The sequence below is a fragment of the Eptesicus fuscus genome, chromosome 9 (assembly GCF_027574615.1).
Source record: "Eptesicus fuscus isolate TK198812 chromosome 9, DD_ASM_mEF_20220401, whole genome shotgun sequence".
NCBI lineage: Eukaryota > Metazoa > Chordata > Mammalia > Chiroptera > Vespertilionidae > Eptesicus > Eptesicus fuscus.
In genome coordinates, this window is record NC_072481.1 from 55,295,424 (window position 1) to 55,321,821 (window position 26,398).

General features: G+C 42.1%; 1 protein-coding gene across 1 annotated transcript in view; it reads left to right on the forward strand.

Annotated features, from left to right (window-relative positions):
• The window catches only part of ST6GALNAC3 (ST6 N-acetylgalactosaminide alpha-2,6-sialyltransferase 3), a 293,869-nt gene extending 273,070 nt beyond the window's left edge, over positions 1-20,799 (forward strand). The window contains exons 5-6 of the mRNA XM_054721324.1: positions 19,468-19,575; positions 20,613-20,799. Of these exons, the coding sequence (XP_054577299.1) occupies positions 19,468-19,575; positions 20,613-20,799 (295 nt within the window). The remainder of the gene's footprint in view (positions 1-19,467; positions 19,576-20,612) is intronic.
• The last annotated feature ends 5,599 nt before the right edge of the window (positions 20,800-26,398 follow it).

Consider the following 26,398-nt stretch of genomic DNA (forward strand, 5'->3'; position numbering starts at 1 on the left):
GCACCACCCTGAAGACATACAGCAGCCCTGTTAGCAGCGCGCTAGTCATGTGGGATTGCCTCAGGCCCACCCCAAGGTGAATGGCACATACTCTTATAATCAGGCTGCTCAAAGTGAAAGGTACAAAGCCATTTCAACACTGGAAAGTGGCCTTCTGATAAATAAAATGACACTTCTGAGGCTGAACATAATTGAAAGAGCTTTGTGCTGACATAAAGACTAAGGATGCTTTCCTACAAGAGGCTAATATGCAAATAGCATGTTCTGGGCTCTGCTGAGTGTGAAACTGGAGGTCAGAGCAGTGAGAAGTGTGGGGGGGGCGCAAAAGCAGAGAGGAAAAAAATCTCGCCTGTGTTTGTAGAATGACTGAGGACATTAACTGCCTCGAGATGCAATTAAGTATGTGCGTTACAACCTCAGGAAAGTACAAATGACACAACCTTCTGAGAGTGTGCTTTGCAGTGAAAATTCAAAAGACTAAAATTAATTTAGTTACATTGATATTTTGCCTCATGATTTCAGAGATTTAACAGTGAATATGCCTCTTGATGTTAATATGTTTACTGTGGTTCAATAAATTACAAAAACACGCCTTCCCATTAGTTAGGAGCCCCATCTTCATGTATTCCCTTTTCTTTGGTACACAGTGTGTAGCCAGCCCTTGGCTATGATTTGTTATTTATAAAAAGTACAGAGCACATTGCAATCCTGGGTGATGAAATTGGAATTCTGGCTGAGCTATGGGTCAACTAAGAAAAAGGAATCTAAACCCTGATTCTGTCCCAGCTACAAGTTAATGCACAGCATGGTGACTGTAATTAACAATCCTATATTATATACTTAAAAACTTCTAAGAGAGTAGATGTCAAATGTTATCACCACACACACACACACACACACACACACACACACACAAATTATAATAATGTGAAGATGTTACCTAATCTTATTGTAATCATTTTGCAACATACACATGTATGCAATCATCACACTGTAAACCTTAAACTTCCATGTGTTATATGCTTTTAGTAGCTCAATCAAGTTAGGGTTAAAAAATTGAATCTGGAGGTAAATGGCTACAAAGGGTGCATGTGAGGCTTACCAAATTTTGGGTGGTGATTTGGGTTGTATCCCTGGCATGTGGTATACCCTTAGATGCATCAGTTAGTCTGTTAACAGCATCAAGAGAAAACGTTGGCAAACTGTTTAAAATTCCTTGGGGGGAAATATTGGCAATTTCCTACTTAGCATCAATCTACAATCCAAAAATTATGCAACTGGACAAACTGAGTGCCCACTACGTGCCAGACATAAGTATATACAATGGGACGTCTTTGCCAATGAGCACCCCTTCACTGGCAAGTTTATAGTCTGTGTGCAAGTCAGCTATTTATAAATTGGGACACATTTTCCTAAAGAAACAGTTTTTGAAATAGTGGTTAGATTCTCAAGCCAATCCTCAACCGCTAATTTTACCTTATAATAGACAAATATGCAAATTGACTGCACCTTTGCTACGCCCAAGCCACGCCCATCAACCAAGCCACGCCCATCAACCATGCCCACCAGGAAACCGTTGCAGGGAAGCTGGGGTGTGGCGGAGCCCAAGGCGGGGAAAGCCGCCTGAGGCTTTCCCGGCCTTGGGCGCCAGCGGGGTGCCTGCGCCAATCGCAGGAGACCACTGGGGGTCGGCTCCTGCGATCGGGTAGCAGGGACGCTGGGTGCAGCCGAGCCCAAGGCCACCGCCCAGGGCCAAGCCCGGACCCTGAAAGAAGGCAGAAGGCGGTGGCCACAGCCAAGGCCTGGGTCCCCGGTGCCAGCAGAAAACTGGTGCAGGCAGCCAGGTGAATGAAGGTCTATTGCACGAATCTTCGTGCAAACGGGCTACTAGTTTAATTCATAATAAAGTAGAACTCAACTCCTGATAGAATCCTCAAACCTACCTGCCATTATAGCAGTGATTTTCCACCTTGGTTGTACACATCACACTATAACCACCAAGAAATATACGTATATATATATGTGTGTGTGTTTTTTTTTAATAAGTATTAATACCCAAACTATACCCTCAGGATAATAAAAGCAGAATCCATCATCAGTGGCAGTGGTGGGAAATGGAGCTTGGGAAAGGGTGGAGAGGACAGGACATGATGCCTCTAGGGAACGTGGGCTCAGGGCTATGAGTGGGAAGGGAGGCCAGGACTCCAGGGTGTAGAGGATGGGCCAGGGTTTTGTGGCATCGAAGGCTAAAGCAAGAGAAAAAAGAACGCCCCTGGGAAAAGGAATTGGATTGTGGATCAGAGTTGGATTTGTGGAATTGGATTAAGGAATTGTGGCTCTGATGAGGATAAAGGGTTCTGGCGTCAGAAGGTAGTAGAGGGTCTGAATATTCAGGCGTAGGAGTACAAGGATTGGTGCTGCAGTGCTGAGGAGGGAGCCAGTAAGAACCCCATAGGTCAGCATCACTCACCACTTGCTTTAGTCCAGTTCATGAGGAAGGACGGCAGCTACTTTCAACCTACTTTCTTATTTTGGGTAAGGCTTTTCCAAAATTGTATCCCTCTACAAAAACAAAAACAAACAAACAAACAAACAAACAAAAAACACAAACAAATCTGTAGTTCTCTTCATCCTCTTGGCCTGATGATGGACTTTAAGACTAAGCAGATGTAAGGGGGAAGGGAAGAGTGGAGGGAACCCAATAAGTGGGCTCCAAAAATAAGAGCAGTTTTGTTTATTTACTGCTGCTATCCAACAGCTTTCAGAGTTCAGCAGCCCTTCTCATCCCTTTTCGCAGCACCTTTAGTCAGAAACATGGGCATGAAGTGTTATCGTTAACCGGTGAAAGCACCTAAGCCAGGTGGCGGTTCTCCTCAACCACTTTCCTGTGTCCTTCCCATTTTTGTAGCTCCGCATGGAGATTCCTGGCCTTCCAGGACTGCTGCAATGTAGGAAAGGCTATGGAAATGAACCACATTCTCGCCTTTCAATCAGGTGTTCTCAAAAGACATTTCTAAGTTCTACCCTGTATTTCTCCCTGGCATTTTCCAGGGCGTGTTGCCTTATCTCGGCATTCTGGTTCACTCTGTATGGCATTTTGGCTACTCTGGGTCAACAGAATTTCTGGGCTTGAAGAAGAGACACCTGACAGTGGTCTCTTCTGCGGCAGGTGCAAAACTGAAACCCTCCCTGGCCCAGGCTGTCTCACCGCCTGCCTCCAAGGCTGCTGAGAGCATCTTCACACACTTGTCCTGGACAGAGTCCCCTATGAGATAGCAGGGTGCCAGGAGGCCCCTGGGAGGGGCAAAGCTGGGGGTCTCAGGGCTGCTGGGTGAGTTGGGGGTCTGTGCTTTCGGTTTGCTGGTGTTTGATCTGAGGGTGGCACTCAGTAGAGACCTTTGACATTAAGCAAATAAAGCATTAACGGAACAACAACAACAACAAATGTTATTTCTTCTGCTTGCAAGAAGGGAGGTGTTGCTATCATCTCCTCTCTGACCAGAGAGAGATGGTCCTTAAGTGCTGGAATGAATCTCTCTGCTTTACATTTTTGGATACTTCTGATTTTTTCCTGATGTGGGCAGAACAAATTATTGTGAAAAGAGGAGGCGATGCTCTTGTCCTTCACGTTTCTGGAGGACCTGGTACAGATGTTCTGGTTTGGGGAAGGTGTGCACAGAAGGGCTTCTTCCAGGTACAGATTTACTGCAAGCAACACACACACACACACACACACACACACACACACACACAGCTGCTTTCCCCATAGATTTCCAGCTGAGCTGTGTAGCAATACTGTAAGGGAAGACGCCACCTCCACGAGAGAAATTCTTCTCGCCACTAAGCAAGGCATCTAGCTCAACTGGAAAATCTGGAAAGACTTCAAAGGAAGCATTTTCTTTTCTCAACCCCAATGCCATCTCAGGAAGAGAGAAAAAAAAAATGGAGTTTTTAGGACTGAAATTCCTGGGCAAAAATAAATAACATTCTACCTTAGTGGGCCAACGTCTCGTTTAATAGACGACACTCCATTAGCTATGACTGTTTCAAGGTCATCTGGCTTCAGATGTTCTGCGGGGGCAGACAGACTCGCCTTTTAGGAATTTGTGGGTGCTGGAGCAGAAGAATTAGCTCAGTGCCTGCTTGATACGAGGATGATACCCTGTTGTTTGGCAAAGGTGTCGTGCATAAGGTAGTCAGTGAATGTCAGCCTATTGGAAAAATGACAGACAAAGCCTCCTTCTCTAAGTTAGAAATGAAAACTCTCAGTGCCTGAAGACCCATATGTCAGTCTTGCTGTTGATCTTTTCTAATTGAATTATTCTTCGTTAGTGAGCCGATTACAAACAATTTTAATAGATGTGGGAAATGGGAGTGCAGCTTTGCTTTTCCTATTAAAAATAAATATTCCCCTCGACATAATTTATTTCAGGACTTATTGAGCCATATAACTCAGTCAGAAAAGCGATAATAGATTCGGATAGGCAGGAAATGGCAGCAAAATTAGTCTTTCTTAATCAGAGAAGGTCAGAGCTTCTTTGTGTTTTCTACAGTTTCTTTTTCTGTGTAGTCGATTGCTCTGGCTCTGGCTGAGCCTGGTTTAATGATGACCCCAGTGTTACCAGCGACCTTAGCAACAAGCTTGGACACTCCATCTCCTTCAGTGGGGTGACACCATCTCAAATCTCTGTCTTAAAACCTTGCCAAATATAGTTGCTTAAAAGTTAGCTTTAAATGTAAATTTCCATTTTGAAAGAGAAACAGGGGCTCAGAAAGCATTATTTGTCAGAAGCAACTTTGAGTCTGATTCTGTGCTAAAACAATTTCTAAAGGAAAAGAGGTTGGCTTAACTCAAGTTCCATTTAAATGAAAAATGTAAGGAAAAGTGAGTCATTTCACTTCTCTTCTAAAAAAGTAGCGTGCCAGGAAAAAAAGTATTTTATCTACTTAGATATACCTGATTAAAATCTTTCTTTTTTTGTCTTTTATTCAATATTAAAGCAAGTATATGCAGAGGGAATATAAGAGACCTGGGAGAGAAAGCTCAAACTTTCCGTTAATTACCTCTATCAGGTTTGCAGGAGAACAGGCGACTATGCCTTAGGTTGAGAAAGGTGATTAGCATTCAGAAAACTGAAGCTCACATCAATTTAGGGAGGGCATGATTTCAAGATAAGTTGAAGGGTAAGTTTTGACAGAAGCAACTTTTTAAAGCCTAACTATAAAACCAGGATCCGATCAAATAGTGATTGTTAATAAGTATTGGAGATTAGTTAGAAGCAAAGTCCCTCATTATACCTAGAGTATTTAATGGACTCATTGTGTTGGAAAGGATCTTAGAGGTCAACCAATCCAACTTCAAATCTTTGGTAGCAAGGAACAGACACCTCCTTCCGCTGCCACAAGCCAAAGAGGAGAATTTATGAAAAGGTTACAGAACCTAAGGGCTGGAAGGAAGCCATGCCTGGGAAATGAAGTGGATCCAGGCACTTGATCTTTATTTCAGAACTTTCCCTTTATTTCTTTTAAAGTCGATGCATATTTCCACATCAGTGGTGTAAAGCTGTTATTTGAACACGACTGTGGCTGAAATTCTAAAAAGTGTTTTGAATCCTGAAGTTATAAACATAAAATCTATAAAGTAGTGATAGTCAGCCTGTGCTAAAAAAGCAGCTGCACATTTAGAATCTCTGTAACATGGATTATGTTACTCTAAGTGCAATTACAGAACATGCGTGAGAAAAGATCCTAAGCCTGCCTCTTATTCTGCCATCAGAAATAATGTTTCCCCAAAGAAGATTTCCTAGGAGGCTAACAGTAGAACCAGAGAAAAAATAATTGAGGTCCTCTGATGGCTGCTCAGTCAGACATGAGGTGCCTTGGACAATACTGAGAATGAAGATGACCAAGAAAGAACTCAGTTAAGAACCTGAGCTCTCTGGTGTCAGACTGTCTTTGAGCAAGTTCTTTATACCTCCCTAGGTTTGTATGATGAAGATTTTAATACTTCCTATAGGATGGGGGTGTTGTGAGGATTAAATGAGATGACCTTTTGGCACAATGTCTAGTTCATGTAAATGTTCTATAAATAATAGAAATTATCATTATTAATCAAAAAAGTTTATTTAGTCAATTATTTCTGCATAACAAATTATTCTGAAACTCAATAGATTACAAGAACATTATTTCCTGCTCTGCTATAGTTGTGCTTGGTTTAGCTGAACTTGGTTCCAGCTTTGGACTCATATCTGCTGCATGGATTTCCTCACCTCAGGACTCAGATTGAAGGAGCACCCTTACTTAGGATGTGTTGATCCCATGATGTAGGAAAGGAATGGGAACCCTGTGTCACCGTGTTCACTTCTACTTATGTTCCATCAGTCAAAGCAAGTCATTTGGCCAATCCCAGAGTCAATGAGGCAGGAAAGTTACTGCACCACAAGCAAGCCATGCTAGGGAGGGAATGAACAATACAATCCAGCACAGGAAAGTTGAAAGAAAATCTATGGGCATTGATAAAGGAGGAATAAATTGTGATGGAAGGAGACTTGACTTGGGGTGGTGAACACATAGTATAATACACAGATGATGTATTATAAATGTGTACACCTGAAACCTCTATAAGTTTATTAACCAACTAGAGGCCCGGTGCACGAAATTCGTGCACAGGGGTTGGGGTGTCCCTCAGCCCAGCCTGCACCCTCTCCAATCTGGAACATCCCTCTCACAATCCAGGACTGCTGGCTTCCAACTACTCGCCTGCCTGCCTTCCTGATTGCCCCTAACCGCTTCTGCCTGCCAGCCTGATCACCCCCTAACCACTCCCCTGCCAGCCTGATTGGTGCCTAACTGCTCCCCTGCCAGCCTGATTGCCCCTAACTGCCCTCCCCTGCAGGCCTTGTCACCCCTAACTGCCCTCCCCTGCAGGCCTGGTCCCCCCAACTGCTCTCCCCTGTAAGCCTGGGTCCTCCCCAACTGCCCTTCCCTACAGGCCCGGTCACCCCCAATTTCCCTCCTCTGCTGGCCTGGTCACCCCTAACTGCCCTCCCCTGCTGGCCTGATCACCCACAACTGCCCTCCCTTGCTGGCCTGATCCCTACCAACTGCCCTCCCTTGCTGGCCATCTTATGGCGGCCATCTTGTGTCCACATGGGGACAGCCATCTTGTGTGTTGGAGTGATGGTCAATTTGCATATTACTCTTTTTTTTAGATAGGATAGAGGCCTGCTGCATGGATGGGGGCCAGCTGGTTTGCCCTGAAGGGTGTCCTGGATCAGGGTGGGGGTTCCCTTGGGGCATGGGGCAGCCTGAGCAAAGGGCCTGTGGTGGTTTTCAGGCCAGCCACGCCCCCTGGTGACCCAAGGGGAGGCCCTGGTATCTGGGATTTATTTATCTTCTATAATTGAAACTTTGTAGCCTTGATCAGAGGCCTGGACTGGCCAGGGTGTGCAGGAAGCTTGGCTTCCTCCATTGCTTGGGAAACCCAAGCCTCCTTTTTCCTCCGTGGCCACCGCCATTTTTGTTGGGATTTATTTATCTTCTATAATTGAAACTTTGTAGCCTTGAGTGGAGTCCAGGGCCAGCTAGGGTGTGCAGGAAGGTAGGCTTCCTCCATTGCTGGGGAAACCCAAGCCTCCTGTTCACTCTGTGGCTGAAGCCATCTTTGTTAGGTTAATTTGCATACTCGCTCCTGATTGGCTGGTGCGCGTGGCTTGTGGGTGTAGCAGAGGTACAGTCAATTTGCGTATTACTCTTTTATTAGATAGGATGTCACCCCAATACTTTTTAAAATATATATATATATATGGCCATTGGGACAAGGTCCTCTATAGTAGCTTAAATGGTCTGAAATTAGAACTCATGCTGTCCATAATACCCTATGTCCTCAAAATTATGGGCCATTCTTTTAAAAAAGTGGAGATCCAGGGAAGACAACAGAGTTAGTTAGGGTAGAGATTGGATGTTAAGGTACATTGATACATACAATTATCATCCATTCTCTCAGAAGCTGTTCAAAGTAGAGGAGATGTTATTTTAGAAGTCATTTAGCTCAGTGTTTCCAGTCCTGAAAGGTATTTCAAAGGGCTCCTTAAAGCAGCAATGGTATCTGTTTTTATTTCCATTAATCAAAAAAACAACAACAAACAAACAAAAAACCTCAGTAAATTAAATGTCTTTTGTAGAAACTGTTTCCCTTTTAAATAAAGCAGGTTGAGAGCCTCCAGGTGTGTACTGAGAAAGCTGGCTTGGTGAAAAGTGAAGATTAGATGGGTTTGCTCATGGCTTGTAACTTAGTTTCTAACACAGATGAGCACTACTGGGTGCTCCATTAGCATCACACATTTTTAAATTGCTTTTATTCTTACTCATATTTGTTTACATTTGTTCTCAATTCTGAATTAATGAGGAATTTAATGAGAAAGTAAAAACATAATTCTTCCAATTTTCCCCTAGATACTTTCCTCCAGATCCATAAATTTCCACCATCTGAAAAAACTAGTTATATAGAACATCAAGATATCTCTAATATTTCAAAACATAGCGTAAGGAAGAAAATAAATCAGTGTTACTTATGCATCCTGTCTCTTACCAATAATCTATTATGGAAATAACACTCATTATGCTTTGAGGTCCATTCATGTTTGAGGACATATGAGAACTATCGGTATTCTGTTTTCCCATTATTCTCAACCCTCAATTCCACTGCACAGGCCATTCCCTCTGCCTGCAAGACGCTCCTGCTTCTTTTTCTTATCATTTAGCCTTAATCCACAGCTCAGCTCTTACTTCCTAGTAGGGAGGGAATTACCTTCCCCAGTTCCCTCCAGCTGTGTCTGTTGTTCTTCCCTCAGTATCCCCATAGCACTTGCAGGGAATTACCTCCTTGATAGCCCTATTTTTTGAAAATAGTCATTGAGTCTATCTTCTCCACTTGACCCTGAGTTCACAGCAGGGACAACACGTTATTTTCAGTGCCTGGCACAATGCCTCACACCTACAGTATACTCAATAAATGTATCTTCAATAAATGAGAGTAAGAAGAAGTGAAGCTTACTAAGGTGAGAAACTGGAAAGGGCATCGGGGAAAGCACTTAAGGAAGAAAGAAGGTGTACACAAGTAAAGAATAGAAAGACAGAGGCTGATATGCACAAGATGTATTTAAGGGCAGCAAATGAACCAACATGACTAGATGAGATTGTTCAGGAACAGAACTCCTAGAAAACATAGTAGGGAGTTTAGGTTTACGTGGAGAGGGCCTTGAAAGTCAACCATTGTCTTAGGCTGCTCAGGCTGCCATAATAAAATACTATGAGCTGGGTGGCTTAACAACAGAAATTTATGTCTCACAGTTTTGGAGTCTGAGATTAGAGTGCCAGTATGGTTGCTTTCTGGTGAACCTGGCTTGTAGCCTTCTTGCTATGTCTGACATGGTGGGAAGAGAGAGAGCTCTGGCATCTGTTTCTCTTCATATAAGGGCACTAACCCCATCATGAGGGCCTCACCCTTAGGACATCAAATAAAGCTAATTACCTTATGACATCCTATAAAGCTAATGTCCAAAAGCCCCATCTCTGAACACCATCACATTGTGGGTTAGGGCTTAACTATATGCATTTGGAGGAGATACAAGTCAGTCATTACTGAGTGGTTAAGGACTCAGCTCTGCCTTAATAAAGTGGCCCAAAAATATCTCCATCACCCATCCCTGCCATTCCTGAGATTCTATTGTTCATTTAAGAAAGTGAGTGAAATCCCACAAATTAACATTTCCAATTGAAGGGGCTTTATAGCCCAAGGGCAAGAGTGAAATAACCTTTTAATTTCTGAGATGAATGAACAAAGTAATTTTTGTGAGTAGTATCTTCTATTTCTACAGCAGTCATAAATCATACCTTGGGGAGCTGTACCATTTTACTTTTAAATGTACATTTTGAAAAGGACACAGTCGGTTCTTATTATGTTCCTTATGTACAATTTCATTGAATTCATCACAGTCAGAGTGCTGTTGATTCTATGGCAGAAAAACTATTTGTTATATTCACAGTCTAAGAGCCTACTGATCAGCATAGGCATTTCCCATTAGCTGCTCAGGATGGTAGTACAGCCTTCCACTAAGATTTACTAATACTGCTGTCTCCATTTACCCAGGATCCATTTTTTTTTTTTTTTTTTTTTTTTGTTATTTTCCAGGCCTGGATTCCTTTCATTTGGCACATTCTTTTAAGACCCGCCCTCCAACAGTCTGATGTTTATAGCCATTTGAAAAGTTTATGTCCATTTGCAAATGATTCAAGCCAACATCTAGAATTCTGCTGCCTGATTTGCAGAAAGTTGTTGCTGTTTAAAGATTTGCTGGGCATGTCCTATTGATAGATTGTTCAGATATACAGTGTTAATCTAATGGTCAAACTCCAGAGTATTTTCATACCTCCCAACAATCAAATGATATATGAAAATACATGGCTTGGGGACAGCTGAAATTGTTTTCACACTTTGAGCTTTGCTTCCATTAGACTGGTTCACAGTATTAGATTGAATCCCAAGACACTACTGATAATCATCAGCTGTTTTTCTTACCTACTCCCTTTGTTTAAATGTATTCTTTCATTATCCATGTGCTTTTGAAACAAATGGGGGAACAAATGTTTTTAATTGAATAATCTATAGTCTGTCATGTAGTCCTCTCCCTAGGAAGGTGTATGGAAACTTACTTTGCCATTTTTATTTATCCTGCTAGTGGAGTATATTGATGAGTTCCAATAGTGTTAAAACGAGACATGAAATATTGATTAACTTTTTTAAAAAATTCTCTTTTTTCTCCTAAGTATAGCAGATTTCAGAAGGTACTGCCAATATTGTGCTGTCCAATAAACCTCTATTATTGGAAGGGTCTTGATCCCTTTTGGGCTTGGATAAGTGATTATTATGCCTTTGAAATGTTAGCTCAGGGTGCTCCAGGCCTTGTTTTCATCAGTTCATGGAAGAAATAAATAATCAGCAGCAGAACGTAGACTGTAAAGTCTGAGCCAAAGGCCCCCAAAGGGCCAAAACCGGTTTGGATAGAGCGTAGGCCTGCGGACTGAAAGGTCCCAGGTTCGATTCCGGTCAAGGGCATGTACCTTGGTTGCGGGCACATCCCCAGTAGGGGGTGTGCAAGAGGCAGCTGATCGATGATTCTCTCTCATCGATGTTTCTAACTCTCTATCCTTCTCTCTTCCTCTCTGTAAAAAATCAATAAAATATATATATATAAAAAAACAACAACAACAAAGGCCCCCAAAGGAACCGCTCCGTGAAGAGGAGGCAGCCACAGAAACTGAGGCTATGGGCTCCTCATTCTTGTTCCCACCTGACAACTTTTATTTTTCCCCATTGCAGGGGAGGCCTTGCCCTTTGGTTCTAGGCCAAGTGGGAACTGTGGACAAGGAGAACCTGTATTTTTAGATTCAGGGATGTCCTCAAGGCAAACTACCCCAAGCCAAGAATAGGCACTGAGGAATCAAGAAATCTACTGCCCTCTGAGGACACAAGTGAGCTTAGAACAGGAGAGAACTTACTACACAGGACATCCCCCACAACAAAGAATTATTTCATCTAAAGTGTCAATAGTGCTGAGATTGAGAAACCCTGATGAAGAGAAAGTGCTGTTATTTTGGCCCTCAAAGGATGAGCTTCTTAAGTTCAGAACCCAAGTCATTGTGCTAATTGTGTTCAATAATTAGATCAGAATCCTGTGAATAGATAGGCTCTATCTATGTAATCCAGTTTTCTTTTGAAGAGTGACCATTTCACTTTCCTCAATTGCTCCCCTAAAATTACCCAAAAGGGATGCCAGGATGGTGTGGCTCAATGGCTTAGCATCACCCATGAACCAGGAGGTCATGGTTGGATTCCCAGTCAGGGCACATGCCTAGGTTGGTGGTTTGATACCCAGGAGCGGGTGTGTAGGAAGCAGCCAATCAACATTCCTCTCACATCAATGTTTCTATCATTCTCCCTTTCTCTCTCAAATCAACTGTTTAAAAAAGAAAAAAGTTCCCCCTTACCAGGAAATAGGTAAAAAATGCTTCACAATATGTTTCCACAAATGAGAAGATGAGAAAGCATGCTCACAAACAGGCAAATGAGGGATGCTAGCAGGCCAAAATGCTGAGACTGGTGTAAACAAGGATGGCTTGACAGACAAGGAATCCCTGTGGACGTGTGATGGCCTTTAGACATCGAGGAATGGGGGTAAACATCAAGGGGCAACTAGCTTGTATTTTATTGTTAATAAACTGGATGAAAGATTGTATTTTAAATGTTATGCCTTCAAGCATGTGCTACATCTAGGTGTTGACAGCATCATTTTTCCAAGAGATGAGCAAGTAAATTTAAGTAGTTTCCAAATGGTAAGTATCTTGATTACCGAGGAGCAGTGGGATGCAAAACTTGGCCGGTGGAAATAAATGATTGATAGCTTCCTCTCATACTCCTGCCTTTATTTTTTCAACTGCACGGCTCATTATTCTTCTGCATTAATTTAAGCTTTCCTATTGTACTGAATTAAGGACTTAAATTCTCTTAACACCCCTATGGGACTCTTGATTGTTTATTTGTAGATGACAATAATGGTTTTTATTGATCCCCCAATGTGGGAGGTATAAAAAGGGCTATGGCTGATGGCCAGCTGGTACATAGTTAGTGCTGCACACATGAGTGACAAATTACAAGACCATATTTGGCCCCAGAGGACACTCTTTTAGAATTTTTTAAGGCATCTGATAATTATCACCAGGACTCTCCAAGCTGAAAAACATAAACAATTTCTTGTACATCAGCTGGAGTCATTTTTTTGTTGTTTTTATTGAACCTCCTAAGGTCTGCTTGGGTATAATTTATACTTCCTCATTTCTAGTATGCCCACACAGCAGGAGAATTTGGGGACAGTGCAGCTACCGGTATTCCCAGAGCCAGTGCCATCCAGGCCAGTGCAGTCCCTTAAGGACCCAGAACACGGGGGCACTTACTGGGAAGAATTCCTGAATTAATTTAGCAGTTGTCATTATTCCACCGCAAGCATCATTATATGGACATTGGCTCCAAATAATTTCAGAAAAAAACACTTTGCTAGCCCTCACATGTGCTTTGGGTAAGAAACCTCCCACAATTTCTCATCCCAAAGTTATCAGAGGCACCAGGGAAAGACAATGCAACTGTCTAATTAAGTGCTGTTTGTAGGACAGGGCGGTATGAGCCTCCCCAGGCTGAATCACATGCAACACAGCTTGCTGGAAGAGATTTGGGGTTAATTATTATGATCTGTCTACCCAGGAACAGAATAAATCAGATTAGACTTAAATATGGTAAACATTTTCTTATTATGTGGTGAAATGGAAAGATCTTTGACCAGGTGCTAAACTCTGAAATTCCTGACCTTCTTTCCTATGGTACAAAGATGACATGCAGAGGAACGACTTGGACAGTGTACCCTATTTATCCTTTTAGGGTTCAGAAAATTCACTGTTGAACCAGCAGAAATGACTATCTGGGGTGGACAGAATGAGCAGGAAAGCGGGTTTTGCAAAGCAGTGGACCATATGCCACACAAAAGATCCCCTCTTCATCCTGGAGCTATAATGTTATCTTGGTCCTTGACAGTTAGCAACTCCAAGAAACAACACACATAAAAATAAAATTATTTTTTCTTATTTAGATTATTTTATCTCTCACTCAAAGTAAGCTCTCCCCTCAATATTTTGGTCCAGTTGTATAGTTGGTGTTAAGGTAAACATAGAGCGCCTCCCTCCAAAAGTTGTGACGATAGCCACCACCATTGCAAGGTAAAAACTTCATATAAAAATATACACTCCAGATGTTTAGTAGCATGCCCATCACACAAGTGGGCATTAAATGTGATCTTACTGACCGATGTTTTTGTTAATTATACATCCAACATGCTTGGAGCATGATACTGTCAAATGCTTAAAGATGAAAACAGATTGTCTATGGAGGGTGATAATCACAGGATCATTTGATTTCCAAACTGGAAGAAACCTTAGATATGACTTAGTTCAACCACCTCATTTTCGAGACAAGGAAACTAAGATGATCCAAGAGGCTAAATAGACTGTCCAAAGCCTCTCATTCCAGTAATGGCAGAGCTGGGATATGGAACAGGTAGCCTCACCCTCAATTCTGTGCTGCACTGGGAACGACCCCTGTGATGCACTGGGAGTGACCCCTGCGCTGCCCTGAGAGCCGACCCCTGCGCTGCACTGGGAAGCGACTCAGAAGGAACACATGGGCTTGTACTGTGTTGCACTGTATTTGATCAACTGTTTCAACATGTGTGCCTCCCCAGCTAGATCACACGCTCTTGAAGAAAATACGCATTGCCAGCTTCTAGTATAGTCAGTGACACATAATAGGATCCCAATAAATGTGTTTGTTGAAAAAATTAAGAAATGGGTGAATAATGGTTTTTCTCATCATAAACAAACAAATGCTGTAATTTTTAGTGATCTCTACTAATGCTTGGTCAACCAGGTAAGGAAGAAGGATAGAGAGGATGGAAAGGTAGAGCGTCATATAAGGCAAGAAGAGGAAAAGGGGGCATACAAAGTGGGAATAATAACCAGAAAAAGGCAGTACATAGACATAATTTCTAGATTCAATTTGAGAGCTTTTTGCAGGACTCTTGCCTCTTCTGATCTCTCCCCATTTTCAAATAAGGACGTTTTAAGCAGATGGTGCTTTAAGCAGTTCCCATCCTTGCTGCTCCTCCTAAGACTGCAAAGCACAGGATTGACTGCAGGTCCCGCTGCACAAGCAAAGTTGCCTTATGTGTACTTCACCTCCCTGTGGTACATCTTCCCATGCACTTGGCACCCATTCCTAACCCATGCTGCTGCTACTATTCCTGTGACAAAGGAAAGGGCACATAATTCATTGTGACCCTGTTTCTGGAATACTTTCCATGTAGAAAACACGCCAGGAGCTACAAAGGAAAGTACTTACACCATGGCATTTCAAATTCAGTGACAAGTCAGCGGAGGGAATGGATATATATACCCACACATGTATATGGGCTGGGTTTATCTTTCCTTGCAAATCACCCAAAGTCAATGAAAATAAGGGTTAATTATTTAATTATTAATTGTATCTTTTAATTGTAAAAGATACAATTATCAACCCCCCACTCTGAGTTTATGTTGCTCCTGAAATTATTGTATGCTGTAAGTAATTTGATACTAAGCAGTGCCTGTTTAAAAATATACATATCAAAGGATTCAGGGTCCTAATTTCAGCACGCTGAAGGCTTGGTAGTGGAGAAATGCATCAGCAATATTGGACTTCAGTGGGGAGCATCTCCTGGCTGGAGTGCTATACCCAGAGAGGGGTTCTCAGTAGGAGAAGAGCTGGCTGTGCTTCCATAGGCAAAGAGGTCTATGTAGGACATTTCGTCTTTTTTAGAAGTGGTGCTAAACAGATGCCCAACAAGCTGGGGTGAGCCAGGTGCCCCTATGGGGAGAGACTGAGGGAAATTGTCCGTCATCTGTTTTGGGTGGAAGGGGTCACTGTGGCTGAAGACACGTATGGAGATCCCACCTGTCATCAAACATTCTCTTGAACTATTTGGAACTTGGCAGACCGCTCCCCCCACTTAATCAACACTACTTCTCACCCTTCAGTTGTTACTCTTACCATCTCTTCCTTAAACATACCAAGCACACTTACATGTTTGTGATTTTGCCCTTAGCATTTCCTTTTCCTGAAATACTTTTCTCTCATAGCATCTGTTGAGCAAGCGGCATCAGTCACCAAGAATAGAAATCCAAGCCCTCTGCCCACTGCCTGTTGGTATCCGAGTTGCGGAGGCAAACACAGCACAAACACTAGATGGGCCAGCACTGCACTCACATAGGGAAGAAACAGAACAAGATCAGCATTAGCGGTGGGCATGGACCCCCAGGGCCAGTCGGTCTCTCCCAGTGGCTAACGCAGGGCCATTGGCCTGCATGCAACCCTTTTGTCCACAGAATGAAGGACCCATCCCCTCTTTTCCGGGAACAGACTTAGCAGTGAGGTCAGCCATGATACACACTTAAAAAGAACAAAGATGTGCCCATCAAGCTAAGTGAAATAAATCAAAGAGAGACAGATATCATATATTTCACTCATGTGGAATCTACAAAACAAAATAAATGAACATGCCAAACTTATAGGTACAGAGAACAAACTGATGATTGCCAGACAAGAGAGGGTTTGGGGGGCTGGGTGAAAAAGGTGAAGGAATTAACAAGTACAAATTGGCAGTTACAAAATAGTCATGATGATGTAAAGTACAGCATAGGTAATATAGTCCATGGTATTGTAATAGCTATGTGTGGATATTAGACTTATTGTGGGGGGGGGGGTATAACCTTGAAAGTTAGACTTATTGGGGGGATAACCTTGTAAGTTATATAAATGGCTAATCGCTATGCTGTATACCAAGCATGTCAAACTCATGGCCCACAATTAATATTTTTGCAGCCCAGCCAATATAACGGTATGTAAGAAATGTTTTAATAAAAATTTTGTAACTTAACTTTTACAATATCCTGTTATACATAATTTATATATATATATATAAACCCTAATATGCAAATAGACTGAATGGTGGAACAACCGAACAACCGGTCGCTATGATGTGCGCTGACCACCAGGGGGCGCACGTGGAACATGGCGGGTGTTGGCAGCAGGTGGCAGACGAGGAACATGGCGGATATTGGCCATGGCAGGATGGTGGAGCAGGTGAGCGGGGGCGCCAAAACAAGGCGGGGCGCCAGTCACTGTCATCTGGGCAAGCCTCTGGTGGTTACTGAAAATTCTTTGCTCCCACATGCCATGGTCCTGCCCAGCGCTCACACTTGCTGCTGGCACGGGCCCTGCTCGCACCCACCCCCGATCTCTCGGCACCGTCAGAGGGTGCAAGTAGCAGCTGCTGGCCCCAATTGCCCCTCAGGGCTTCTCCACCTTCCCCTGCTCCTGAGGGATGATCAGGGCCAGCAGCCGCTGCTCACACCCACTGCTGGTACCTGAGCTGCCGGTCACACCCAGTGCTGGTGCCAGCCCCACTTGCACCCGTAGCTGGTGCCTGGCGCCGGATCCGATCGCTCGGTGCCATCAGTGGGTACGAGTGGTGGCTGCCAAACCCAGTTGCCCCTGAGGGCTTCTCCACCTCCCTCTGCTCCTGAGGGGCGATTGGGGCATCAGCCACCACTCACACCCACTGACTGTGCCGGCCCTACTCGCACCTGCTGCTGGCTCTGGCCCCAGTAGCTCCACGCTGTCAGTGGGTGTGAACGGGGCCAGTGTCATCAGTGCATGGGAGGGATGGTGGTGGGAGCAGGGCTACTGTCAGAGAGGGGACTGGAGGCTGTGGCAGGACAGGGGGTGGGGACATGGAGGATGGGCCAAGACCCGCCCCTGTGCCCACCGCAGCCTCGCGGCCCATAGTTCCTTTCAAGGTGCATGAATTCGTGCACTGGGCCCCTAGTCCTATATAATAAAAGCCTGATATGCTACGTGGCTGGTTGTCTGGTCATCCATTCAACCAAAGTGTAATATGCTGACATGCTAAGGCTGTTAAACTGCTCGTTATGACCACCAGGGGTAGACAGTCGACTGGTTGACCAGTTGCTATGATGTGCACTGACCACCAGGGCAGACGCTCCAACCTGTAGGTTAGCTTGCTGCTGGGATCTGGCCGATCGGGACTGAGTGAAACAGGCCGGACATGCCCTAGAGCCCTCCTGCAGTCCCTCCCTGGCTGGCTAACCTCCCATATCCCTCCCCAGCCCCAGTCATGCACTGGTGAGGTCCTTCTGCCTGGCCTGCACCCTCTCACAATCCAGGACCCCTCAGGGGATGTCAGAGAGCCGGTTTCAGCCAGATCCCGCAGGACAGGCTGAGAGTCTGCACTTGTGCACAAATTTGTGCAGTGTCCTCTAGTTATTAATAACAAAGTACAACGTTCACTAATGACTGGTTACTATAATTGTGTTGCATTCATTTCCCTTACATGCCTTATGTGCAGGCGCACCATTTCTCTCCACTAATACTAGCAGTGGATATTTTAGCAGCTGATTGCCACGTCATTAGTCTTGTACTGTCTTGTTTGGTGTGCACAACAGGAAATATTTCGCTTTCAGAGAACAAGAAAAATAGGTTTATTTGCGTTTTGCTTATTAATTTGTGCACTTATTCAGTGTCTGGTGAGCTAATGTTCAAGAAAAAATATTAATTTTTATTAAAATGTTCTTTTATTTTATGTTAACAATTACTCATTTATTTCAGCTCTTTGTATTCAGCATGTCTCTATCAAAATCAGCTTACGTTTCTATGAAAATTGAAGCTTTTGTTTTTTTGCAGCCCACATAAACTTAAACCTTGTTTATTTGACCCATGTTAGCCTTTGGGTTTGACATGCTTGCTGTACACCTAAAATGAAGATAATATTGAATGTCAACTATAATTGGAAAAAAAAAATAACTCTGAAATAGAGTAAGATAGTCCCACACAAGGTGGCAAGTCCAGCACAGGCTGTGAGAATTTCTTACCTTTAGGTGAGGAATTGTTCCAGGCCCACAGCCCATTCTTATGTGACCAAGAGGTGGCCCAAAGCAACACGCATGAGCTTGTCTTTCCCAATATAGTCCACATGGCTTCTTCCTATTTCCCTAACCAACCCCCTCCCTCCTTCAAATCTTTGTTCTCATTATCAAAAGAGCCTTCCATGGCCAGTCTTTATAGATTATACCATAGCCATCTCCAAATCCAATCCTCTGGTCTCCATGAAGACAAAAGCTTTGGTTGTTTTGATAACTGCTGTATACCTACATAGTAGGTATTCAATAAAAATGTGTCGAAGAGGTGATTAAGAAAAAGTCTGGTCTCATGATGCCTGCCAAGCAATGAAGGAAAACTTTTCAGAAACTTTCATAGATGAAGTCATTCGCTCACACTGCATCCAATTTACACTTAGGAACCCAACAAGCCTGAGAGAAGGCGATATGTCCAGGATAGCAGATAGCACTATTATCACTCAGTTCTCATCAGGGCTCCAAGCAACTTGCAGAAAACCTGTCTTCTGATATACAGCACTCATTTGTGTCATACGGAAAATCAAGCAAATTATTTTTCACCCAAAGGGAGCAGGATTATTTGACTTCAAATATTTGCCATATGGCTTCTCTACCATGCAACATAGCTTCTAGGCTCAAGGTAGTCAGAGTGGGAGAATGCCCATAAATTATTCAGAGATAATTCAAAATAAGTGTGAATCTTTGACAGATTGTCAAGTTTCTTGATGCCTTTTCCTGATAACAAAGTGCTACGTTTTTGACAGAAAGTGGCTTGTTCCTCATCACACTTATTGTTGCTCTGTGTATGTTTTCTGTGTTGTTTTGTTTCGTTTGTTGTTTTTGTCCCCCCCACAGAGTCCAGTCTGGCTCTTATCTCAGCACTGGGTGGTTTACCTTCATTCTGGCTATGGATGCCTGTTACGGCATTCACGTCTACGGGATGATAAATGACACCTACTGCAAGTAAGATCACAGGAAATTATTTTTATGCATCTCCAATTCTGATATCTTGTCAAAATATCACAATTCATTTTAATACCATAAATCTGGCAAACAGATAAAGCAACAATTATTTCCCGGTGTTCTTTGCTGACATGACATTTCATTGTCAGTGCATCGAGCTATGACTTTAGGAGTGATAAAAAGAAAAATATTTACCATCGCCTAATGTCAAATGTCAGAAGAAACATTTTTCCCTTAATCAGTGGCATATCAGGGACTTGTGGCTTAGAAGTACAGAACAACGTTAGTGGTTATTTAATTTGCAAAGCAAGTTTGTCATTTCTGGTGGGCTAATGACTTGATAGATGGCTATCAGTGGCTGTATTTGATCATGAAGGACAAAATATCCTGGAGCCTCTGAGAAGCTAACAGCTTAGCAAGAATGTCTGGAAATAAGTGAGTAATCTGCCAGATCCTTATTTAAAATGGGTGTCTTTATCCACATATATCCCCGCTGGTGGGATAGTTCCTAATTAGATAATAAAACAAACCTCCCATGCTTCATCAAGGTAATGAAATAGATTTCCCTACCAATAATTGGCACAATATAATTCAGAGAGTATTTTAATCATATTTTCAAAATGGTAATTAAGCTGCAATCTTTGTGATCAAATATTTCTACCCTAACTAAAAGCATATTGGAGCACAGATGAACCAAATATCTCACTCTGAAAAATCACAAAGCTCCTTCAAGCTCTGTAAGAGCATTGGGCTATGCAAAGCTCGCTTCCATTATGCACCATTTCCTCCTTCAAAGGATAGCTATATGTTTGAATGTAATTGGTGTGATATATAAATTTTATTTGATTTATTAAAGCACTAAGGGCCTAGTACATCTTCCTAAAAGCTTTTACACATAATAGTTTTAACTGAGTTCATGGACTAGAATCATGCATAGGTTTGCAAGTAAATGCAGTTCCTGGGCATATAATGTATTCTTGTAAATGAATGCTTCATTCTTCATCTCAATCTTTCTCTCCTTTTTTTTTCTTTTCTAGGACAGAAGGGTATAGAAAAGTCCCCTACCATTACTATGAACAAGGAAGAGATGAGTGTGATGAATATTTTCTTCATGAACATGCCCCATATGGAGGCCATAGGTTTATCACTGAAAAGAAAGTGTTTGCTAAATGGGCCAAGAAACACAGGATAATATTTACACATCCAAACTGGACAGTGTCTTGATATCGGTTTTTCTGATCTTGCCACACCACTTGACATGATGATGTACTGCAACTGTGATGCTAAAGATGCTGTGATGATGCTATTGATGACAACAACAATGATGATCAAGACTCTGTACATTCTCAGATATGGATGATGACTCTGCCAGTAATTTGAACTTGGGATTCCGTGCAGGGTGGTTGTGCTCATTACATTATTTCTTAAGGTTCAACATTACCTATTGCACTTTATAATTTAACTGGAATTGCAATGAAGGCCAGTAACATGATAGCAGTGACCTAAGAAATGAGAAGATTTTCCTTCAAATAGTTTCCCAGAATTCTTGAACAGTGAGTAGCTTCCAAAAGCCGTGAGATTTGTCCTCATGAGGCAAGGTTATTGACTCTGTGTTCTCTTGAACCTGAGCAGCTGCACCATCTTGAAGAATGTTTGATTGTCCAACACTGACCCAAGAAATTGTGTACTCTCTGGGTACACAATTACTAGTTAGTCTGAGGGCAGGGAACAAATCTCTTCCTGATTAACCATTGTCCTTCAGCACTTCCTACCCATAGGACTACTTGACTATCTCAAACACTTAATTTAAAATGGGCCAAGTAGCACATCTGGATGAATTTCCATTCTTACCACTCCATTCTTACTACCCCAATCAATATAACTAAACATGTTACTAGAATGATCTGTATTAATGTTTAGTTATTTTTGGTTAAGTTCAAGATATTTCAGATGGCTATTTAACATGTAAGATTTCAGCACTGTAATAACATATACTGTGAAAACATTTCTTTGAAAAAACCAAAAGGGTTTACTAACTTTGCTTCAACATTCAAAAACACAAAAATATATGCTTTTAAAATTCATGAAGCAGGGAAAGCAAAGCATATTTTTACATCAATTTGTACCCTACCATACTTCATAATATATATTTATATACTCAAATTTCTATTTTATAGATCCAAGGTGTGTCTCTCCATAGGTTACATTATCATTGCCAAGTGCCAACTGTTAGTCATGGAGAGGAAATGATTCCTTGTATTAAATCTGGCCAGAACTTTTGCCTTCTTGGGGCTTATTTTCCCCAGAGTGGAACATTCGTTATACCATAATGACAACAGTAATAATAACCTTAATGTCCAAAGTGCTCTGTCATTTAGAGTCCTTTCACATATGCTGCCCCATGTGATGCCCATGACCACCCACTGGTCCATCGCCTACGCATTCTGACATCTCTTTAGCAGATGATCTGTAATCTGTTGATTGTTCTGCTATATTGCTCCCCATGCTAATATTTGTGTAGGATAGCATTTATGTAGACTAGTCAACAGTTGATCTCAGTGCCAAATACAATATATTATATCAGAATTATTCAAAAAATATCATGAGAATGGTCTCGGCCATAGACTGAAAACATAGGTACTTTTGATTTTTTTTTTTTAATGACTCTCTTTAGGTGGGGAAAAGATAAGGAAGCAGGGACAATAGGAGGGAATGAAAGCAGAGAAATACAGTTTCTTGTCCCACGCTTGAGATGACTGTTCATAATATACTTACTGCTCATTAAGTATTAGAAGGTTGATTTGCTGAGAGGCTGAAAACATCCTTGCAAATGGTTCAAAAGATAAAAGCCAGGCTTAACTTACAGAACGTTTTGGAAGCCCCAAGTAATGATGCATTTCACCTCAGGAGCACTTTGCAGGTATTTACCAGGGCTAAGTCCCATGATTAGTTTTCATTATTATGGGTCATCTTGGGCCAAAGCCTCTTTCCTGCTCTCCTTTGTCAACTTGATACCCCAGTACTCGTATCCATAACAATGACCAAGTGCCACTTCCATTGTTGAAACTGTTATTGTTGTTATTCTTTTGTTGTTTCTGTATGTGATTTTTAGTTCCATGTATGTTAGTTGTTTTGAGCTAATGATGGATAGAAATGCTCACTCCAAGAAAAATAAACAGAACCAAATGTTTAAATTGTAATATGGCTGTTTTTCCCCCATTGTGATACAGAAGTTCCATTCTATATAATAAAAGCCGAATATGCTAAGTGTCCGACCATTCGACCGTTTGACCAGTCGCTATGATGCACAGTGACCACCAGGGAGCAGATGCTCTGACCAGTAGGTTAGCTTGTTGCTGGGGTCTGGCCGATCGGGACTGGGCAAGACAGGCCGGACACACCCTGGAGCCATCTCACATTCCCTTCCTGGCCCTGATTTTGCATGGGTGGGGTCCTTCGGCCTGGCCTGCACCCTCTCGAAACCCAGGACCCCTCAGGGGATGTCAGAGAGCCGGTTTCAGCCCAATCCCCTCAGGCCAGGCCAAGGGATCCTACCAGTGCACGAATCCGTGCACTGAGCCTCTAGTTTTTAAATAAAAAGGAAACCTTGATTATCATAATGCTTCAGGGAATTGTTATAGGCCTTTAGACAGACATGAGCAGAGCAAGAATGATGGGCCAGGTACAGAAGCTCAACAGGGTGGAAAGTCCAGGGTGCCCCCAGGGTAAGCTTTCCTCCTCTAGCATATCGCTGATCATGTGCTTTAGACCCCCTGATCTTTCCCTCCCTAAAGACAACAGCTAGGCCTCAGTTGTATTTCAGCACTAGGCCCAGAAAAGCAGCAAAACCAAACAAGTGATGCTGTGGCTGCCTCAGGACCAGCTGCATTGACTAATGACCTCCTGCCCTAGTGCTGACCAATCAGCAGAGACAGGACTCTGAAAGAGCACACCTGGAAAACTGATGAATATTCTATTGAGACCCTCCCCTGAGGCCTCCCTTAAGATTACCACCTGCCAGAGAGAGATAAATACCCTCAACACAAAGGACCCAGCTGGAGCTCTCACCCTGAGAGTACCCCCTCTCCATTCCCTTCCTCCCTTCTTCCCTCTAAGGTTCCCCACAAGACTTGCAACCAGGGAAGCAATGGGCAGCAGCAGTTCCCCCTGAGCTCACCCCCTGATCCTGTCTCCAAGGCCCTCGTTTCTCTGACATCCCAGTGAGCCAAAGCAGCCCAGCCTGGGCTCTCCTGTTGCTTCTTCTATACCCTTCCTTGTTTCACTGTCCTAAGTGGGTTTTGGCTGCAGCCAATAAATTCTTGCTTGCTTTGCTGCACTTCATCTCTTGATTGAAATCTTTCATTCAGGAAAACATGGACTGAGGTCTCATCGTCTCACCAATAACAGAATGACATAATTTATTTGGCTTTCTGGTAAATGGAGGGCCAACTCTATTTGTTTTAGACTTTACTAACAGGAAACTTCTGAAAACTTCCTTGCTCTTCTGCTTCACTATAGTTTTTTTCTGATAGAGACTTCTGCAGTGCCCCATATCCTGCATTCTATGGCAGCAGGTGGCATATTTTTGTTTGTTTGTTTGGTTGGTTGGTTGGTTGTTTAGTGTGTTTTTCTTGGGAGGGGGCACAAAGCCTTTCCTTCCCTCTCCTCCCCTTTCTTCCCCGCCCCTTCTGCCCAACCCTTCCCTTCTTTTCTTTTCTTTTCTTTTCTTTCTTTTCTTTTTTATCTTTGGGGGGTCGGGGGGATAGGAATCAGTCAATATCTTTATAACTTCTTTTTTAAAATATTTATTGTTGAAAGTATTACAGATGTCCCCATTTTTCCCTATTGACCCCCTCCACCCCACTCTTGCCCCACCTCAGGCCTTCACCAAACTATTGTCTGTGTTCATGATCAATGCATATAAAGTCTTTGGTTAATTTTTTAATATAATTTTTAATTAATTGATTAGAGAGGAAGAGAGAAACATTGATTTGTTGTTCCACTTAGTTATGCATTCATTGGTTGATTTTTTTTTTCCCCATTTTTTTATTAAGGTATTACACCACTCCCTCCTTCTCTCTGTGAGTGGTCAGTCTGTTCCATGTTTCCAAGCCTCTGGTTCTATTTTATTCATCAGTTTATTGTGTTCATTAGATTCCACATATGAGTGAGATCATATGATATTTATCTTCCTCTGACTGGCTTATTTCACGTAGCTAAAACATCTCCAGGTCCCTCCATGCTGTTGTAAAGGGTAGTAGATACTACCTTTTTCTCTTAAACCCAAATTCTACACTTTTTATGGTTGTTGTCTCTTGTCTCTTGTTTTTCTAAAAGTGAGAAACAAAAAACACTTTATTCTCAATTTGGAAACCTAATTAAATAATTTCCAATGTAATAAGCATTTTGATAGAATCAGATGACTTAGTTTTCTCTGTGTTCTTTTTTTTTAATTATTTTTTAAAAAATCTTTACCCAAAGACATGCACATCCATTTTAGAGAGAGGGAAGGGATGTGGAGAGAGAGAAACACCAATATGAACATTGACTGGTTATCCAACTGGGGACTGAACCTGCAACTCAGGCATGTGCCCTGACCAGGAACCAAACCCACAGCCGTTTGGTATACAAGACAAAGCTCCAACCAACTGAGCCACATCTGCCAGGATTTTGCATTCTTAATGTTCTCTGCTTCCATTTCCTGTTCTTCTTTACCCTCAGGTTCCTAATTCTAGTGGAAATGCAAGATTTAATTTCTTCCATGTTGAGGAGAAATCTAAGATTTACTGATAGCAAAGAGAATGGTTAAGGAGCAATTCAAGAGAGTACTTGGCCATGAAAATTTCAGGTCAATTACACAGATGCTGGTCAACTGAAAGAGATTTCACCCAGAATCAAAACATTGGTCAATGTAACTCAACTCACTCATCACTGATGTATATGTATTCCAGAAGCTAATTAACATCTGTAAAGAATAAAAATATTTCAATACCATCCAAGGCTTTAGGCAAATGTCTATGAAACCTGGCCACAACTGCTGAAATCAGCATAAAAACATGCAAGCTAAAAATAATAAGTACTATTTTTAATTCTGCAAAATCCTAGAAAAAAAGCAAGTAAATTTAAAAATGGGTATTAGAATAAATGTTTGAATCTTTTCTAAGTTAGCCTAGTAATAAAGTAGTAATGATTTATATTATTATGATGGTAATATGAATAAGAAACTTTTTAGAATATATGGTTTTACACTGTTATGAAATCTATCAAAGAAAAATCAACATGGGGGAATGTTTGTATGTATGTACATAGAGTCCATTTGTGTGTGTGTGTGTGTGTGTGTATGTGTGCACGTGCACGAAGGCATATATGTAATCCTATATTTTTCACTGATGTGTATGACACACAGAAAACCTATTTTAGTCTTCATCTAAAATTTGATGGGTTACATTTTGAATCCTGATGCAACAAAAACAGCAAAAGTCAAAATTAAATGTACTGATTGCTAAGAGTATATAATATCACATTCCATGGCTGATCAGAAGAATAAAGCTAGAGAAGCTGCTAAATCCAGGACTGAGAACACAATTGATGCCACAGTTGCTGCAAATCAGACCCGTAAGTATAGCAATATGTATTGTAGGCTTTGCTGACGGCAGCTCAGCTAAAGTCACATGGAAAAACATTGCATCAGGCTTCATTCACACTGAAGTGAATGAACACTGGTCTGCCTATTCAAATAAGCCTGTCTTTAGTGTAAGCAAACTCAGATTTGCATGATTTTTATTATATGGCTAGAGAACTGTGACCATTGTGAAAAAGGAAA